The 20,565-nt window shown below is 40.5% G+C and overlaps 1 protein-coding gene across 3 annotated transcripts in view; it reads right to left on the bottom strand.

Annotated features, from left to right (window-relative positions):
- Nucleotides 1–20,565, bottom strand: part of GRIP1 (glutamate receptor interacting protein 1) — a 564,631-nt gene that overhangs the window by 42,575 nt on the left and 501,491 nt on the right. For all 3 annotated transcript variants that reach the window (XM_074942092.1, XM_074942091.1, XM_074942093.1), the window contains 5 exons: nucleotides 17,906–18,092; nucleotides 17,152–17,297; nucleotides 15,292–15,372; nucleotides 2,613–2,682; nucleotides 2,137–2,282 (listed from right to left, as the gene is read on the bottom strand). In XM_074942092.1, the coding sequence (XP_074798193.1) occupies nucleotides 2,137–2,282; nucleotides 2,613–2,682; nucleotides 15,292–15,372; nucleotides 17,152–17,297; nucleotides 17,906–18,092 (630 nt within the window). The remainder of the gene's footprint in view (nucleotides 1–2,136; nucleotides 2,283–2,612; nucleotides 2,683–15,291; nucleotides 15,373–17,151; nucleotides 17,298–17,905; nucleotides 18,093–20,565) is intronic.

Below are 20,565 nucleotides of genomic sequence, written 5' to 3'. Positions count from 1 at the left end.
GGCTGGCTGGATCCAAAGTTACTTTTCAAAAGCCAATTTCTGCAGATGTTGCTGGGTTTGCCCTTCATTACTACTGATCAGACCAGAAGTCATTTCTTTGCTGTTTTCAGCAGTAGAAAAGAATTTAAGAACTTCCTTGCTGGCATTCAGCTACAGAACAAGAACATTATAGTGTGTGGGGAGTTAGTTTAGTCAGTTATAACATATAACTTAGATGTAGCTACTTAGATTGCAAGCTGTTGGAACAGGGATCTTGTTTTTGTTAGGTGTTTGTACAGTACCTAGCATAATGGGGTCCAGGACTGCAGCTCCCCTGGGTGCTACCAAAATACAAATAATTAATAACTACATTTGGACTGACCTGCTTTGGCATTAAAATGCCTAGCAGAACTCACTCTGTCTCAACAAGATAGGGATTTGCTTCCATGAACATATGATTTGGGAAGTTTGCTGTTTTATGGACTGGATGTAGTAATTGATATAGTGTGCAAAATGGTATTTGCCCCAATTCTCTCTTAGGGGCTGATCCGTCACTTTTCTAAGCACTCTGTTCCCAATCCAGCAAAGTACTTAAGTACAGGCTTAACTATAAGTGTGTGAGTAGGCCTGCTTAAGTCAAATTTACGTGCTTAAAGTTAGGCATGGGCTTAAGTACTTTGCTGGATCAGGGTCACAGGCCTGATCATCAAAGGCACTAAGGCATTGTGTCATGATGCCAAGCGTTGCAATAACTATCTTTTAGGCACCTACAAACAAGCAGGAACAACACTGTGATCCACAAAGCCAAGTTAGGCACCTAGGCTCCCTATACAACGCATGGGCAGAGATAGGTACCTATGGACATGCTCCACAAGAGCCAGAATGCTTGGTGGGGAGTCAACTAAGCTATCCAGCAGGAGATGCCAAGGAAAGGGGTGTGTCCTAAACCCTCTTTTCTCCTGGGGTTGGCACCTAAGTCCAGGCTGCAGGGAGGAAGCTAGTGTTCCACAGCTGGGGACCCCTCTCCTGGAGTCAGGTGGTTTAGGCACCTAAGTAATTTCTTGTGAGGATGAGTTAGGTGCCTACCTTACTCCACACAAAATGGGGGGAAGAAGAGGAGCATGAGGTGGTGATGGTAGCACCGCCACCACCTGCCTTGTAACTTTTATCCGAGTGGTTAGAGAACTCCTCTGCTCAGGTTGAACTCCCCCCTCTGCCTAGAGCAGAATGGGTTTGGAACTGGGGTCTCCCACCTCTCAGGAGGATGCTCTAACCACTGGGCTATGAGATAGTCTGACGTGGGATTAAGTAGTTAATGACTCTGAAATGACACTCTCCTGACAGGTGAGAGATGCTTCTCCCCCTGAGGCAGAGGGGGAATTGAACCTGGATTTCCCACATTGCAGGTGAGTGCTCTAACCACTGGACTAAAAGTCATACATTAGGCACCTTCTGCTCTACCACCTCCTCCTCCAGACAAACTTTGAATGGGACTCAATCTGGTAGGCAGCTTCTGAATCCCATAGGTGAGCCAGGTACCGCTTCACCTATCTTCTCCTGGTTCATGGGTCGCTCTGGGCCTTAGGCGAGAGGTAGGCATCTAGGTGCCTAGAGTGAGGCAGCAGTGTGCATGTCCAGAGGCAAAAACATAGGAATCTAGAGATCTGTTATGCTGAACATTTCAGTGCCAAGTTTAGACACCTACAGTGTTTGGTGACAGCCGAGTGGGAGATTTGTGGATCGCAGCAGTGCCTAAAACCTGGATTTAGGTTCCTAAGAAACTTTGTGGATCTGGGCCAGAGCATCTTGCAGAAACAGACCCTAAATCAGGATTCTGTTTTATGTCCTTGAAACAGGGAAGACTTACATGGTCACATAAGGGCAAAATCAACATGATGTGTCTACATCTGAGGGGTTAAATATCTCCTTGGAATACAGAGTAACTTCTACTACTGCAAAACCCCTATAAGTAATATAGCCATGGAAACAATTTTAGACTGCATAAAGTCCTGTGTTTACTTTTATTCTGAACATCTTTAACTGACATTAATAAATATGTCAAATTTAACACATTTTCTAACTGCACTCTACACACAGAATAATAATCCTATGCTCTAAAAGACATGAAAGTGCATGTAACTACGTCACCATTCATACCGGAGTTATCTTCATCTTTGCGGATCTTTAGTTTTACAAGGTCCTCACAGTGTTGAAGGATCTGAACAGCATCTTCCATGGAGCAGTTGTCCAGTCGAATGTTATCTATGGCAAGCAGTTTATCACCAAGTTCTAGCGTTCCAGTTCTGTAAACAAATGAACATTACATGATTAATTAGTAACATATAAATATGCTTTTTAAAGTAGTGTTAACTCTCATGTACCATTCAAATGGATTTTAATTACTTTGAAAAAAAATTAATACATCTTTTTCATCTTGGTTTTGGATGACAATCATTAGTTTTAATTAATGGAGATTGACAATATATTATTTATTCTTCCAGTAAAATGATTCAATTGATTTGAAAACTTGACAGACCACAGAACTCTTGTAAGAAAGTTTCTATGTGCACAGAAGTTACATGGGGCACAAGCTGAAGGCAACAGATTTTCCCTGAAAGTTTGAAAGATCTCACCTGTGAGCAACACTTCCTTTCTTGATATCAGAAATAACAAGGGGGTCCCCTGGTTTTCTACTGGATGGAGCTGTAATAAAGCACACACACATATATACTATTTATATACATATGTAGATTGATAGATATACTACACAGACCATTTTGTATGTACCTAAAATATACATAACATACACTCATAAATTACACACACAAAAACTAAATTAAAAGAACGATGCAAAAGCAAGCAGCCAAGAGTTAGGAAATGCCATATTAAGGTTGCCTATGCAACCTTAATTTAGTCCCATTGTGCATACGCATTAAGATTGAGGCCAGGCCTACACTTGGAACACTTTGCTGGTATAAGAGTAGCAGCTGTGTTAGTCTGTATCGGTAAAAAGAAAAGGAGTTCTTGTGGCATCTTAGAGACTAACACATTTATTTGAGCATAAAATGTAGCTCACGAAAGCTTATGCTCAAATAAATGTGTTAGTCTCTAAGGTGCCACAAGTACTCCTTTTTTTTTTTTGCTGGTATAGCTATACCAGCTACACCACTATATCCTAGTGTGGAGGCAGCTTATAGCATCATAACTGTGCTTTTGTCAGAATAGCTTATTTCAGCCCCCGTTCCCCCCTCCAAAAACTACACAGGTAAAAGCTCAGTTTTGCTGCTATTACTGTCTACACACCAGGCGTTTCTGTAGGACAGCTATGCTGGTCACAAATCACACTTTATCATATCCTGGGACCTGGCTGATATAGCTATGCTGGCTGATGTCTGTAGTCTAGGAAATAATGGCCACAGTCTAGAATTACATAATCACATTCTATTTGACCACCTGTGAAAAGTCTGGTTTAAGTGACTTGCCCAGCAACACACAGGAATGCTGTGACAAAGGCAGGGATAGAATCCAGTTTTCTGGGACAGCATTCAACTGCCTTAACTATTAGGCCATCTCCTCTCTCTTCCTGCAATTCACTGCCTCATTCACTACACATCATCCACCCTTCTGTAACAAATGAACCAGGAGTACTACAGACAATCTCCTTCACTACACAACCCTGATTCCTCCCCAGAGCAACTCTAACTTGTGCAAAAAATAGTATGTGATCATATAATTAAAGACTGTATCATAATGCAAAAACACAAGGGGGCATTTCCTAACTATTGAATGTTTGACTTTGCAACCTTAACGTTCTTTTAACATAGTTTTTTGTATGTAGTTTCGTACATTTTTAAAAAAGCAAACTGAAAAAAAATCCACCATGTGGCATCATATTTACACCCACATGGGTCATCAGCAGGGTTGGAACCTTTATATCCACCACACAGACCTCTGCCATTTGAGCTAAAGGAGTAATGGATGGTAGTAGTAGATTGTCATCATCTATGTGGACGAGCACTAGAGGCGGAAATCTCTACTGAGCATATGTGATTTTTCAAAGGCTTATAATTTGGCCAGATATAGGCAGATTTTCGTGGAGATGGCCAAAGGCAAATCCTGACACAAAGGCCACCCCTGGCCAAATTTCAAGTCCCTGTTCCAAATCATGAGGACGCTAGAGTTTTTCAAAGCAAAAAATTGCCAGATTTTTTTAACATGAGTAAAACACTGTATCTTCCCCTAGCATTGTTCTTGGAACCAGTTGAATTGTCCTGGCTGGAGTTCTCCCAAAAAAGGCAGACACCTGGCATGGAGAATTTCAGCCCAATTGGTTAAAGAATGACAAAGTTATAAGCAATTAAAAGCAGGGTCTTATAATGGGAAGTGTCAGGTAATTTTAAAAGTAGGTGATACTACCAGCCCCTCTTTTAATAATTATTTTATATATAAATCAATCTTAGATTAATCTTATATTCTAAAACTGATTGGGGATGTCTGTCACCAAAGAATTTTGATGAGGTTAATATCTAGGGCCCTATCTTGCCTTTGGATTCATTGGAGACCCTTAGGCCTGTGCAGAGTCCCAATGATATCATTGGGCCTCCCGATTGCTAGATTATTTTAGCAAACATACTGATGGGATCTGCAAAAAGAAAACATGAAAACACCACGCTATTGTAATATTGCTTTTTCTGAATTTTGCTCGACAAGGAAATTTAGCTCTATTTTTGAAACTTCATGCTTAGTATATTCTTTTTTATGTAGCTATTGAGATCCCTGCACAGTGAGAGTCCCTACACACTCTGTATTCTGAACTAAGAACATAAGAACGGCCATACTGGGTCAGACCAAAGGTCCATCTAGCCCAGTATCCTGTCTTTCGACAGTGGACAGTGCCACGTGCCCAGAGGGAATGAACAGAACAGGTAATCATCAAGTGATCCATCCCCTGTCGCTCATTCCCAGCTTCTGGCAAATAGAGGCTAGGGACACCATTCCTGCCCACCCTGGCTAATAGCCATTGGTGGACCTTCCTCCATGAATTTATCTAGTTCTTTTTTAACGCTGTTATGGTCTTGGCCTTCACAACATCCTCTTGCAAGGAGTTCCACAGGTTGACTGTGCGTTGTGTGAAGAAATACTTCCTTTTATTTGTTTTAAACCTGCTGCCTATTAATTTCATTTGGTGACCCTGAGTTCTTGTGTTATGAGAAGTAGTAAACAACACTTCCTTATCTACTTTCTCTACACCAGTCATGATTTTATAGACCTCAATCATATCTCCCCTTAGCCATCTCTTTTCCAAGCTGAAAAGTCCCAGTCTTATTAATCTCTCCTCTTATGGAAGCCGTTCCATACCCCTCATCATTTTTGTTGCCCTTTTCTGAACCTTTTCCAATTCCAATATATCTTTTTTTGAGATTGGGCGACCACATCTGCACAGAGTTTTCAAGATGTGGGCATATCATGGATTTATATAGTGGCAACATGATATTTTCTGTCCTATTTTCTATCCCTTTCTTAATTATTCCCAGCATTCCGTTCGCTTTTTTGACTGCCGCTGCACATTGAGTGGATGTTTTCAGAAAACTATCCACAGTGCCTCCAAGATATCTTTCTTGAGTGGTAACAGCTAATTTAGACCCCATCATTGTATATGTATAGTTGGGATTATGCCTTCCAAAGTGCAATATTTTGCATTTATCAACATTAAATTTCATCTGCCATTTTGTTGCCCAGACACCCAGTTTTGAGAGAACCTTTTGTAGCTCTTCGCAGTCTACTTGTGTCTTTACTATCTTTAGTAATTTTGTATCATCTGCAAATTTTCCCACCTCACCGTTTACCCCTTTTTCCAGATCATTTATGAAAATGTTGAATAGGACTGGTCCCAGAACAGATCCCTTGGGGACACCACTTTTTAACTCCCTCCATTCTGAAAACTGACCATTTATACCTACCCTTTGTTTCCTATCTTTTAACCAGTTACCAGTCCATGAGAGCACCTTCCCTCTTATCCCATGGCAGCTTACTTTGCGTAAGAGCCTTTGGTGAGGGACCTTGGCAAAGGCTTTCTGAAAATCTAAGTACACTATATCCACTGGATCCCCTTGGTCCACATGCTTGTTGACCCCCTCAAAGAATTCTAGTAGATTGGTGAGGCATGATTTCCCTTCACAAAAACCATGTTGACTCTTCCTCAACAAATTATGTTCATCTATATGTCTGACACTTTATTATAGTTTCAACCAGTTTTCCCAGTATTGAGGTCAGGCTTATAGGCCTGTAATTGCCAGACTCACCTCTGGAGCCCATTTTAAAAATTGGCATCACATTAGCTATCCTCCAGTCATCTGGTACAGAAGCGGATTTAAATGATAGGTTACAGACTATAGTTAGTAGTTCTGCAATTTCACATTTGAGTTCCTTCAGAACTCTTGGGTGAATACCATCTGGTCCTGGTGACTTATTGATGTTTAATTTATCAATTTGTTCCAAAACCTCCTCTAATGATACCTCAATCTGGGACAGTTCCTCAGATTTGTCACCTAAAAAGAATGGCTCAGGTTTGGGAATCTCCCTCATATCCTCAGCCGTGAAGACCGATGCAAAGAATTCATTTAGTTTCTCCGCAATGGCCTTATTGTCCTTGAGTGCTCCTTTAGCACCTCAATTGTCCAGTGGCCCCAGTGGTTGTTTAGCAGGCTTCCTGCTTCTGATGTACTTCAAAAAAATTTGCTATTACTTTTTGAGTCTTTGGCTAACTGTTCTTCAAATTCTTCTTTGGCCTTCCTAATTGTATTTTTACATTTCATTTGCCAGTGTTTATGCTCCTTTCTATTTTCTTCACTAGGATTTAACTTCCACTGTTTAAAGGATGCCTTTTTGCCCCTCACTGTTCTTTTAACTTTGTTGTTTAGCCACGGTGGCTCTTTTTTGGTTCTCTTACTAATTTGGGGGTATACATTTAAGTTGAGCCTCTATTATAGTGTCTTTAAAAAGTTTTCACGCAGCTTGCAGAGCTTTCACTTTTGACACTGTACCCTTTAATTTCTAGTATCAGAGGGGTAGCCGTGTTAGTCTGGATCTGTAAAAGCGGCAAAGAGTCCTGGGGCACCTTATAGACTAACAGATGTATTGGAGCATGAGCTTTTGTGGGTGAATAGTCGGATGCATGACTAACCTCCTAATTTTTGTGTAGTTTCCCTTTCTGAAATTAAATGCTACAGTGTTGGGCCGCTGTGGTGTTTTCCCCACCACAGGGATGTTAAATTTAATTATATTATGGTCACTATTACCAAGTGGTCCAGCTATATTCATTATATTGGACCAGATCCTGTGCTCCACTTAGGACTAAATCAAGAATTGCCTCTCCTCTGGTGGGTTCCAGGATCAGCTGCTCCAAGAAGCAGTCATTTAAGGTGTCAAGAAACTTTATCTCTGCATCCCATCCTGAGGTGACATGTACCCAGTCAATATGGGGATAATTGAAATCCCCCATTATTATTATTGAGTTTTTTATTTTAATAGCCTCTCTAATCTGCCTGAGCATTTCACAGTCACTATTATCATTCTGGTCAGGTGGTTGGTAATATATCCCTACCTCTATATTCTTATTATTAGAGCATGGAATTTCTATCCATAGAGATTTTATGGTACAATTTGATTAATTTCCGAATTTTACTTCATTTGATTCTATGCTTTCTTTCACATATAATGCCACTCCCACAGCAGCACGACCTGTTCTGTCCTTCCGATATATTTTGTACCCTGGTATTACTGTATCCCATTGATTATCCTCATTCCACCAAGTTTCTGTGATGCCTATTATATCAATATCCTCATTTAATTCAAGGCACTCTAGTTCACCCATTTTATTATTTAGACTTCTAGCATTGGTATATAAGCACTTTAAAAACTTGTCTCCTTTTAGCTGTCTGCCATTACACGATGTAATTGAATGGGACTCTTTTTTTGTTTGATTGTTTCTGATCAGACCCTGCCTGTATTTTATCATTTTCCATCCTATCGTCCTCACTAGGACATATTCTCTATTAACAGATCCTCCCCTAAGGGATGTCCGAACCACGTGCTCCTCTGCACCTGTTGGCTTTTCCCCAGCCCTTAGTTTAAAAACTGCTCTAGGACCCTTTTAGTGTTAAGGTTGGAGAGCGTGTTTGGAACCTAAAGGGTGCATCAGAGTGCATAAAAAGATACAGATGGTAAGTTCAATGCTGAGGCTGAAATTCTGCTTTTAGTCTACTTTAAAATAAAATTAAATGATTAATACTTTGTATTTGTAATCATCATGTGTGAATTTCCTTTGATTTTTTTACACTCATTTAATATTCCAGAGAGGAAGACTATCCTGTGGTTAAGATACTGGCCTGGGACTCTGGAGATCTGGGCTCACTTTCTGGGTCTGCTGCAGATTTCTTCTGGGATTTTAGGCAGATCACATAGGCGGTCTCTGCGCCTCAGTACCTGATCTATTGTTTGTCTTACCTATTTAAATAGTAAACTATTCGGTGCAGCTACTGATCAACCTGTGTTTGTACCATGCCAAAATACGAGGCCCTGACCCAAGTTGGGATCTCTAATAGGGGATCGCCCATCTCAATTGGGTGGGACAGTTCCGAAATGCAGAGTTCATGTCCCAGTCCTGGGTTGAATGACTCTGGGATAGCATTTGTCCCAGATTACCTGCAGTGCTGCTCCGTGCCTTCCCAAGGCTCAGGGGCAGCACCAGACTCTTCCCGGTGTGGGAAGCTGAGGTGGGCCTTAGCCCCAGCTCATCACAAGGCCCCACCCCCTGCCCTTCCTTTCCCCTGCCCAAGTCCCCACCACCTGGCCAGGTCAGAAGCTGGAGCCAGGCACTAGTAAGAGCTGCCCAGGGAGCACAGGCTGCTGGTGGGGAGTCCTGGACCCTCCACCTGTCCTGGGCGACGTGCCTCGAGGGGTGGAGATATGGGCTGGGGGCTGCTCTCAGGTACCCCATCACCCTACTCGGGGAGGTGGAAGATCCAGGGCTCCCCACAGCAGCCTGGGCAGCTCTTACCACAGCCTGGCTCTGGCTTTTGACCTGGCCGGGGGAGGGGTTAGGGTTAGGTAAGAGGAGGAGCAGGGTGTGGGAGTTTGGGGGAAGAGGACGGGAGTGGGTTTCTGCAGGTGTCCTGCTTTTGCTTTTTGAAAAGGTGGTCACCCTAGTCTGTAAGGATCTGTCTACACAGTCCGCTGAATCGAGCCTCCCAGGCAAGATCAACAGACTCTGGCTTGTGAGGCTCATGCTATCGCACCAAAAATAGCTGTGTAGACGTGGTGCTTTGAAGCTGTGGCTCAGACTCTGAAAACCCACCCCCCTCCCCCTAGGCTTCAGAGTCTGATCTCCAGCCTGACGCACAGCGCCTGCAGAGCGAGTTTTAGAGTGGTATCACGAGCCCTGTGAGCTTGAGTCTGTCGACCTGGGCTGGAAGGCTCACTGCCCTGGGCTATGTACTACTGTAATATTACTATTGAACCAGAAAAGGGAAATAAAAATCCCTGAAATCTATGGGAACCAATAATGCAACGGCCCCTTCAACGTTACTGCTATGACAAAATCAGAATCTACACCTGCTATAACATATCATTGCAAACAGGAAGCACAGGCTGTGGTCACAGAAACATCTATGAACTTTTTTCAAAAATGTTTCCAACAAACTTGGATCAAATTATGATTTTGGCCGGGAAACCAGGCAAAAGCGTTTTTTCCCCTTAGTGTCCAGCCAAAGCTAGGCAATTGCAGCTGAGTTTGGCTTTGAGTTTCCAACTTTGTTTGAACTCAAAACTCGAACTAAAATCCAGAGGCTGTACACAAACCAAGTCAGCAAACTGAAATCATTGACGCGCAGCTCTTGATAACCCCTACTTGTTAGAGAACACTGTTTACTAACGGGCCTAAAAAAGCTCATTGAATCCATACGTAAGCAGTTCTTACAGTTGATTATTTTTTGTTCTTAAAAGTGCATAATTAATATTACGATGGCTCATTTGGGGCTGCTGAGAGCTGTCAAGTAAATCTGCGCATTGTGGATGTGGGCCCAATCCTGCAAACCCTTGAAATATTATATACATTCCTTACTCTTATTCCATGAGCTATTAGCTTCAGGGGACCACTTGTGGAGTAAGGTACAATTTGTTGTGAGTAAGGGTATCAGAGTCTTACTAATGATATATAAGCACAAAAAAGAATAAATGACCTGCTAATCTTTTATGTATTTTTAAGGTTTGCCTAACATAAAGTGCTCATAATGATTTTTGGAAAATGAGTCAAGATAATTTGCTTCCAGGCTCAAACCTTGTACAACTATTGCTTTTGAAGCCCCTTGAAACAATTTTTTTTTCTGGCCCACCTGTGAATGGAGGTTAATAATAAAAATTCTGATGATGCCAGAACTGTATCCGCACTAACAGACACTGTAAGAACTGATTTATGCTCATGAACAGATGGTTCAATACCTGAGTACAATGTATGGCTAATACAAAGTAAATAAATAAAAATAGATAGTACGTATAGATACACCTATACATATACATAAATACTATTCAATATACAACTCCTCAAATATTTTTCTCCTTGACACTAAATATAACAATTAGCCTCCTTTTCTTTAATATATAATGAAAACACCACGAGGTATCTCAAAAAAAGCACAATTCTGCCCCACTTTTATTTGAAGACCACTTCTAATAGATAAACAGTTTTTGTCACTCATTTTAGAGTGGCTGCTAAAGACAGGCTTTACTGTGTGTGTGTGTAGACAATATTCTTCCATTTTAAAATTTCTACAGTGGGAGAGTATGCAACAGTTCTTTTATGCCAAAGGGGTATGATTTTCACATTTTTTGACTAACGTTCAAATATAGTTAATAAATATGGACCTCATCCTGAAAAAATATATGCATATGTGAAACCTTACACATAGGAGGAGTGCCATTGAACTCGGTTATTCATGTGCATAAGTGTTTGCAGGACTGGGGTCTATATATGTTTTGGTGTATGATATACAGGACATAGGAAATTACAATTTTCATATTACATTAGCAAATATATCTTTTTAACACCTTTCAATGTATTTTTAAAATATGTGGCTATGATAAAGTAGTTGGTGTGTCACAAAAATCAATCTTAAAAAAATCTATATTCCACTACATTGTTTAAAATCAATATAGATGGCAAATAAATTAAATCAAATTTAAACACCTTACAATTGCTGAGGGCTGACCTGCTTAGTAATTTCCATGAAATGGCTCTGTTTAAAAAAAGATGATATTGCCTAGCATATTGTTGTGTCATACATGGTTCCATTAGAGCTAGGAAAAAAAACTGGATAAAAATTGTTTGCCAAAAAATGCATATTCAGGTCAGTGGAATTCACCAAATTATTCTGTCTGGAAAAAACAAACAAACTTGAAAACGTTGAAAAGATTTGTTTTGACGTTTTTGAAACAAATTGTTTCAATTTGAAATGACTTTTTGTTTCAAATTTTCCTTCAGTTTTATTTTTACAAAAAGTAAAAAAGAACAAAAACCCAAACCCAAATTCTTTGGGTCACACAAAATGTTTTGACTCAAAACTAATTTTTTTTCAACTTTTTTGTCTTGCTGAAAAAAAGTGGAACAATTTCTTTTTGGGTCAACCTGAAATGAATTTTTTCTCCGAGTGTATAGTTCAGCTCCTGAACCAGAAAATCAGTTATTTACACAGTTCTAGTTTCTGTGGCCTGGTTTAAAAAATGGAGAAGTTTTAATTTCCAGAAGCAGTTAATTGGGTATGAAATTGGTGCTAACTGCAGTATGAAAGATAGAGTCACTTATCTTGGCAGACTATGGACTAGGTTCCTGATCCAAAGCATATTAATATTAATGGAAAACAGGCCTTTCACAAGCCCTAGGTGGATGCTAAGGGGACCCGTAACCCATTAAAGAATTTTGGGGAACCTTGAAAGACTTAACTAGGACCTTCTTTTGGGAGGTTAAGAGTGTAAAATTGTGTGTATTAGAGCAGCATCTGACAAGCCCATTGTATTGAGAGACAGTTGACATGACAGTTACATGAAAACCAGTGGCTTTGGTTTACAGGGATTCACATGAACTTTTCTTCTGGTTTTACTTCATTATGATTTGTGCCCGCTTAGTTTCTATTTTGAATGAATCTTAAACAAAGTGAAATTCAGCCCCCAAAATTGAGTTGCACATGGTTTCCTCCAAAACTCTAAATCAGCTCAGGTTCATTGAGTACTTTGTCCAGATTCAGAAGCTTTTTGAGAACCAGGCAGTAGTTTCACGTAGGCTTATTTATTGACCAAGAAAAATGAAAGAAACACCTTCATCTGGACTCCCTCTGCAGAGTCCCATTACCATTGCACCCAGAACCACCCAACAAGCCTTTGTGCATGCAGATCCCCCCCGCATCCAGATCCACCACTGAGCTGCCCACATCAGATTGCCCCACACAGAACCCTCTCAACCAACACCTAGATCCCCCCATACTTGGATCCTGCCTTGCTGAGCCTGTCTGTCCACACCAGGTGCACCTGGCATGGAGAAGCAGGGCCCTGGGGTGTTTCTGGGGCAGGCCTGTTCCTTGCGCTGTGTCAGGATTGGGTGCAGCATCACCACTGAGTCCGTGTCCCGGGCGGATCTTCACAGTGATCTCCCACCTCTGTGCAGCTGGTGGCCTGTGCTCCCCAATGCCATGCTGAAGCCTCCACATTTATTTGACAAATAAAATTTTTAGAATTTTGCAGAATTTTAAAATATTGTGCACAGAATTTTTTGGCGCAGAATTTTAATTTTTTTGGCGCAGAATGCCCTCAGTAATAATACCAATGGCACCTTGGACTACGTACCTCACTAGCTCCTCTAGAACCTTTACATATGAACTGAACAAGAGGGGTAGCAGAAATGACCCCTGAAGACTCCTGCATCAGAGTGCCTGCAGGAGTATTGACTACAGAGTGTCTACAGTGCTAACCCATGTCTAGCCCAAATGGATATTATATCACCTGATCTCATGTAGTATTTATGGTCTAAGCTTGATAGCTCCAGCTTTGTGGAGAGTTGAATTTCACCCACAGTGCATGCAGTTTCTTCCGTTGTTTTGTTGGGCCATTTTCATTTTGTTTTTTAAATGAAAGCATTTAGCATTATGACAGTAATGTCAATAAATGGCATGAAGATATTAATGTGCTATAAATGCTCTGAGTGAAATTAGTATAAAACATTCACCCTGTTAAATCACACTGGCTCATTTCTGAGTTAATTCGGTAGAACAGAACAAAGTATTAAACCAAGCACAAGTACAACTGATTCAAGGCTTTACAAACGGTCTGAAATCTACCAGACAAATTTTCAAAGTTTTAGTTAATGAGGGGGAGGATAAACACTTTAAAACCTTTGTATTACAGTAAATTGAAAGAGAAAAGAAGACATCTTCATATATATATACATATAAATAATATTATTAATACAAGTAAAAACTATTTTTTTATAAATAATCAGGAAATCAACATTGAGCCAAGGTCTAATAACTAAATAGAAAAACCTCTTTCTAGGTCTTCCCATTGTTCACTATTTTATTTGTATGAATGTTTCATGTGTTACCACTCCTTCTGCTGGCAGATCTATGATTTTAATTTGCATCAAACTGCATTCCTTATTGCGTCTAACAATTCTTGATACGCGTATATAACAAATGGGAACATAATAATCTGAACCTACAGTGATGCATCTCATTTGTTCTTCAGATGCCAATCATAGTGCTAAATTCCTGACCGCATTTTTTACTAATTTTAATCTGTCGTGCTGCTAAAAGCTTTGATAATATAAATTAAAACACACAAAAAAAACCTACAGACATTTCACAAAGTATTTTGCATAAACATAATTCTGAATAAAGCCAATGGTCTAAGTAAGGCCACAAAAAGCAATGAAATTTTAATTCCTTTCAGGCCAGATTCATCACTGGCATCTGTGCTCTATGCATAACACCCATTAACTTTAATGGGATTGTGCCTGCTTGCATCAAGGGCGGGGTCTAACAAGATCAAGTTACAGACCAGAGCCACTTTTTACTGGCTGCTAAAAAAAGTTAGAAAATAAAAAAAATATTTTATTTCAAATGTAAAATGACAATGTCAAAGTGTTAAAAAAATTAAATGAATAAATTTCTCTCATTATTATTTTGACCTGAAATCTGTTTCCTTAATTAAATTAAATTTTGCTCTATGATTTGTCTATTTTTGGTGTGCCATTAAAGTGTTACACATAAGTGCTGATCTGCTGGCACTGACACTTAAATGTATAAACAGTTTTGAAGCTATTTGCTTAGCCCACACATAACCTTTGGGCCCTGATGCAGCAAATGACTCCTTGTGTGGGTCCCTGCACCCAGGAGGAGTCCCTCTGAAGTCAGTGCAGAAACCTCTTGCAGGACTGGGGGCCTTGCTTTGCTAAAATTGGCCCTGATGCAAGAAAGCATCCCTTGTCAGGAAAGAACTTTTGCTTGTAACAAAGTCCCATTGGCTTCTGTTTTTAAACCGACTATACTGGGACTTTGCCTCTGCTTAAGTTCTTTCCTGAATTAGGGCACATATCAACTTAAATTTGACTTATGTTTTAGTAATGGCAAACTTGACCATGCCTCTTCAACTAGCTATAAACATAATAAGGAAACTACAAATGTGTTAGAAGGAAATACTTGATAATAGATAGCATTAGCATTGCTAACCGGAGGCTCGGACTTTCTAATGTGCCGGGGGGTGCTCGACTCCCTGACTCTGCCTCAGGCCCCAACCCGCCTCGCCCCACCCCCATTCTATCCCCACCCTGCCCCTACTCCACCTCTTCCCCCAAGTCCCCATCCCGCCTCTTCATGTCCCGTTCCACCCGCTCCCCTAAGCACACCCTGCCCTCGCTCATCCCCCTCCCTCCCAGCGCCTCCTGCACGCTGCGGAACAGCTGATCAGCTGGGAGAGAGGGGGAGGCGCTGATCAGCAGGGTTGACAGCGGGTGCGAGGCGCTTGCGGGGTCGGGGGGGGGGGGAATGGAGCTGGCTGCCGGTGGGTGTTCAGCACCCACTATTTTTCCCCCCAGCCCTGGAAGACCCACAGAGTCGATGCCTATGTTGCTAACCATCACACTGGCTGGAAATAGCACACACACAAAGAGGTATTTCAATTGAAACTGATTACAGCGCATGATTATATGATCCACTTTTAGCTATTTAATACCTTACAATAGTGGGCTTAAAATTAATCATAATTACTTACAACTTATGGTGATGCCAAGCTCCACGTTATGCTTCTTTGGTAGTTTTACGTGAAATGTTCCACTACTTGGTATGACTGATTCTGTAATGAAAAGTAGATGATTTACAGGCTGCAGTACTTGCAAGGATGTGGAGTTTTAAGTGTAAGCCAATGAAAATACATTAATAACACTTACATCACACCTACCCATTCATGAAAACAATGTAGGAGTTGATGTGAAAGGAACATGACACATGCAACATATTTTATATCAGTGATGGTAATCTCACTGCATAAGGTAAGGGTCTGTAGCTCCATTATTCTGAGGTTTAAATCTCAACGGATGGAGATTGCATGTGCCTACCAGTGGCTTAGCCCATATCATCTCAGCTGAGGTGCAATTTTGTGCGTGCACGTACATGAAAAACTTACTGTTGTTAGGTAGCTTTTAATTAAAAAGACACAAAATAAGTCCTTCTGATTTCAGGCACTTTTTGGTGTAGGTCTAAGACATTTTGAAATATTCACCTAAATAACTGCAGTGGATTTTATGTCTCAGGAAAAGTAAAGGAACAAAAGCACAGCATAGAGAGGGAAAGCCAGGAGCCAGCTGAGGCAATGAAAGTTTGAACACCCAACATTACATCCCAGTCCTGACTTGTGGCATCTCCTTTGCCCCAGATAAATCAGAGTGCACGTTGCAGTGGTTTAGAGATGTAAATAAATACCACTAGCAACGAGAAGCCCGATTCTTCTCTGGTGAGTTTTGACACAGACATTATTGGGAACAGCAGGAGGCCCAAAGTTTGCAACACAAAACTCATTTTCATTTGTGACCTCAGACAGATTTAAAATTTGCTCTCCAGTTGTGCATGGTGTTATTTTTGAATATTGCATTGGCTATGTATAAAAATGTATGGATAATATGCAATAGTCTGACCATACTTTCATGGAAATTTGCATGATAAGGTATCATTCATAATTATTACTACAGCAACCCTTAGCTGGAATTTTGCATAACATGACCATAATATGAAATTCCATTTGTAAGAATATTTATACCATGCAAAATCACTGCAGAACTGACACAGTAATGACTTCTACGGAGCTATTACTAAATTAGTGGAGCTGTCTTATTGGTTCTTAATATTTTATATAGATACATAATATTAATTTTAAAATATATTTAAAAAATAAGATATCTATATATAGGGTGTGGATTGGTGGGTGTTTTGGGATGTACATTGTTTATATACTGCGCATATTACATATATAATCTGTGATTTTGTATTCTACATGCTTCAATACCTTAAAAAAGGTGAGGAGCCATGGGAAAGTAAAAGATGCATTGGCAATGTTATGCATTTCCTTACTTTTATTTAATTTATTTTTTGCATATAATTTACAGTGTTGTTTTTAAAGATTAAATTCTAGTGTTGTTCTTTCTGGTCCATACCTCAAGAATGGAACCATTAAGATTTCTCCACTAACCCACTGTTTACATAACACTTTTCTGAACAGCTAAACATGTCATTAACAGGTAACACTCTACAGGAGATTGTAAATACATTTAGTAATATTCTGCTGAGCTAAGACTCTAACTCTGGACAGAAATACGTTTGCAAATAACAAAGAGGAGGGACTGTCACCATAACTTTCTACAGCATTTGTCATTTCCCCTGGGGTTTGGAGCACACCGAGGAGGGCCATGTGCAATGAGAAAGCTGCACCTACAGGCACAATTTTCAGAGGGGCAGCTTCCCAAAGAAATGGCATATGTGAAAATAAAGTTCCAGCCTCATATGCCTGCCAAATAAAATACACGTGATAATCATTCTTAATACTGTCTTGCAAAAAATACATATACATATACATTCATACCTGCAACATCAAACTCTATTTCTAAAGTGACCTTGCCGGTGATAGAAGAGTCTCTGAGAAGCTGATTAGCTTCTTCAAATGTGCTGTCTTCTGTTGGAATTCCATTTATTGCCATTACTCTGTCTCCTATTTGTAGAACCCCACACCTTGATACACAATAATAAAAATTAGCCTTCAGATGTACAGGTAACCAGTATCCAGTTATACAAAATAAATCCCACCTGACCTTTAAAAAGGATGATATATCAGCTCATTATACGCAATGGCAGCTAGCAGTTGTATCTACTATAGAACTAATGTGGTTCTACATGAAACCATGGTATTACAAAAACGTATGTAGGTGCAGTTGAAATGCTCCAAGAAATAATTAATAATTCAAAAGTCAAGCATTTCCTGTGCTGTGAGCTGAACTAAAACTTAGCAGAGATGGATGTGGTTCCTCCATTGCAAAGAGTTTATTAGTTTTGAATTTCAGAGATTTTTTTAAAAAATGGATTCTCTCCTTTTTAATTAATATAGCCTCTAGTCTGCTGTTGAAGCAATCAGCAAGATAAAGGCACTGCTGCTTGTTATTTGTCTTACACCTGATCAAGTATATAACATTTTATTATCAGAACAGGAAGTTCATTATGTGCTACATTTCCACTGAGCAATGGTCCAGAATTTCTCAGAAATCTGAAAGCAATCAAACCAAACCATCCCCAGGCATTGTCAGCAAGATATAGTTAGAAGCAATCATCTGAAAGAGCCTCACCTTTCTGCTGGGCTGTCACACTCAATATATGAAATCAGAGGTGGAGAAGACAAGGTCTCAGTGGCAAACACGCTACCTTGGAGCTGTACCCCAAATCCTACAATGGGGTCAGCTGTCAGCGTTACTTCTGTGGTTTCTGTGTGGACAACCTGCCCAGCCAGACCAACAGTGCTAGAGGCTAAAGACACTAAAACAGAGCAGACCAGAGGGAAAGACATTCAGACACAGACAGTAGAAATGTAATTGCTTTCTAATATAATCCACTGTATAGATTTTAAGGGCAGAAGGGACCATCATGATAATCTAATCTGACCTGCTGCACATTGCAGACCACAAAACCTCACCCACCCACTCCTGTAATAGACACCTAATCTCTGGCTGAGTTACTGAAGTCCTCAGATCATGATGACTTCAAGTTACAGTGAATCTACTATTTACACTAGTTTAAACCTGCAAGTGTCCCATGCTGCAGAGGAAGGCGAACCCCCTTCCCCTGGTCTCTGCCAATCTGACTCAAGGGAAAATTCCTTCCTGACCCCAAATATGGCGATCAGTTGGACCCTGAGTATTTTGGCAAGACCCAATAGCCAGACACTCAGGAGAGAATTCTCTGTAATAACTCAGAGCTCCCCTGTCACACCATGTGGGGAATATTTACTACTAGCAGTTACAAATTGGCTACATACCATTGTAGGCAGTCTCATCATACCGTCCCCTCCATAAATTTATCAAGCTCAGTCTTGAAGCCAGTTAGATTTTTTGCCCCCCATTGCTCCCCTTGGAAGGCTGTTCCAGAACTTCACTCCTCTGATGGTTAGAAACCTTCGCCTAATTTCAAGCCAAAACTTGTTGATGGCCAGTTTATACCATTTGTTCTTGTGTACACATTGGTGCTTAACTTAAATAACTCCTCTCCCTCCCTGCTATTTATCCCTCTGATATATTTATAGAGAGCAATCATATCTCCCCTCAGCCTTCTTTTGGTTAGGCTAAACAAGCCAAACTCTTTGAGTATCCTCTCATAAGGTAGGTTTTCCATTCCTTGGATCATCCTATTTGCCCTTCTCTGGACCTGTTCCAGTTTTAATTAATCTTTCTTAAACATGGCAGATCAGAATTGCACACAGTTTTCCACATGAGGTCTCACCAGTGCCTTGTATAATGGTACTAACACTTCCCTATCTCTACTGGAAATACCTTGCCTGATGCATCCTAGGATTGCATTAGCCTTTTTCACAGACTCATCACATTTGCAGCTCATAGTCATCCTGTGATCAACTAATACACCCAGATCTTTCTCCTCTGTCACTCCCAAATCCAGATTTCTCCCCCGAGAGCAACAGGCCGACTGTGGCACCTCCTCCTCATATGGGACTCAATCCTGGCCATAGCGATTGAAACGGATTCCTCTCATTCCCAAAGCACAGGCTCCTCTCCACCACCAACTGAGCTGAATGAGGGTCTTACTGGTTTAATAGCAGGACATAGCTGAGCAGTTATGACTCCACCTCAAGGCTTGAGATTGGGAATATCTTGCTGTATTATCTCCTGATTGTTCTAAATTTAAATATAAACTTAAAATACGTCTTTAATTGGTGTTTGAATACATTTTGTTCTTTCTTTATATAGGAATTAGATACAGTGCTAATTTCTAAGTTATCGGCAAAAAGACTAGAGTTTTCAGGTGCCTAAGTAGCCCCTGGAATCATGGTGAAAGTTGCCTCCCCATCCCAAAATCTGAAATGGCGCCCCTGCTCCCCACATTTTTAAAACATCTGTGCTAAATGGTGCTCCCCACATTTTTAAAACATCTGTGCTAAATGGAAGGCAGAAATCTGGGGCGGGGGGGGGGGGATGTGACCCTGGGTGCCCACCATGTGTCGTTTCTAGGGGGTGCAAATATGCTTGCTCACCCTGGGCACTCAAATGCTTAGTTATGGCTCTGCTAGCTCCTGTAGGGTTCTTTGAAAATCTCTAATATTTTATTCATTAGCAACAGGGCTAATGTCGTCGATAGGTAGGAAATCTCACCACCTGTGGTGTATATTTCTCATTAACATTTATGTCAGGCTATTTGAGCTACGTAATACCAATTAACCACCCTTTTGTGCTTTATACCACAGTATAGACAAACATATTTGGGGAAAGAAGTTCTATATACTCCTTCAAAAAGACCGATCTTTTAACTCCTATAGAAAGCTCTCCCTATGCTTGCAAGATTCCTATGTTTCGGACAGACTTTTTTGCTCTCTCTTTATTTCCATTCCATCTCAACTGACTGCACTGCGACAGAAGTCAAGAGAAAAATGACTTCGAGATTCAACACTGATACCTACATAAAAGGAGTAGGGTGCCCTTGGGTACTTTGATCCCTGCCTAATGAGGTCTTTTATCATTATTTATATGTAGCCACTGGAAGCCACTATTATCTTATATAAAGAGGACGGGCACCAATTCGTTCTGTTTCTAGTCAAACATGTAAAGCACTATTGCAGTGGTAACCCTAAATACTCCAGCACTTATGGCACTGCAAGTGTTTTTCCAGTACAAATCTAGGCTACTACCCACTCCTCCTCTAAATTCCTTGAAGGCTCATTTCTGCCTACTAGGAATTAGCTAAAATTGAATGGCTCATTGGAGGGACAGTTTGCTTTGTTTTT

Source organism: Natator depressus, chromosome 1 (genome assembly GCF_965152275.1).
Source record: "Natator depressus isolate rNatDep1 chromosome 1, rNatDep2.hap1, whole genome shotgun sequence".
Lineage (NCBI taxonomy): Eukaryota > Metazoa > Chordata > Testudines > Cheloniidae > Natator > Natator depressus.
This window is presented reverse-complemented; position numbering and strand designations above follow the sequence as displayed.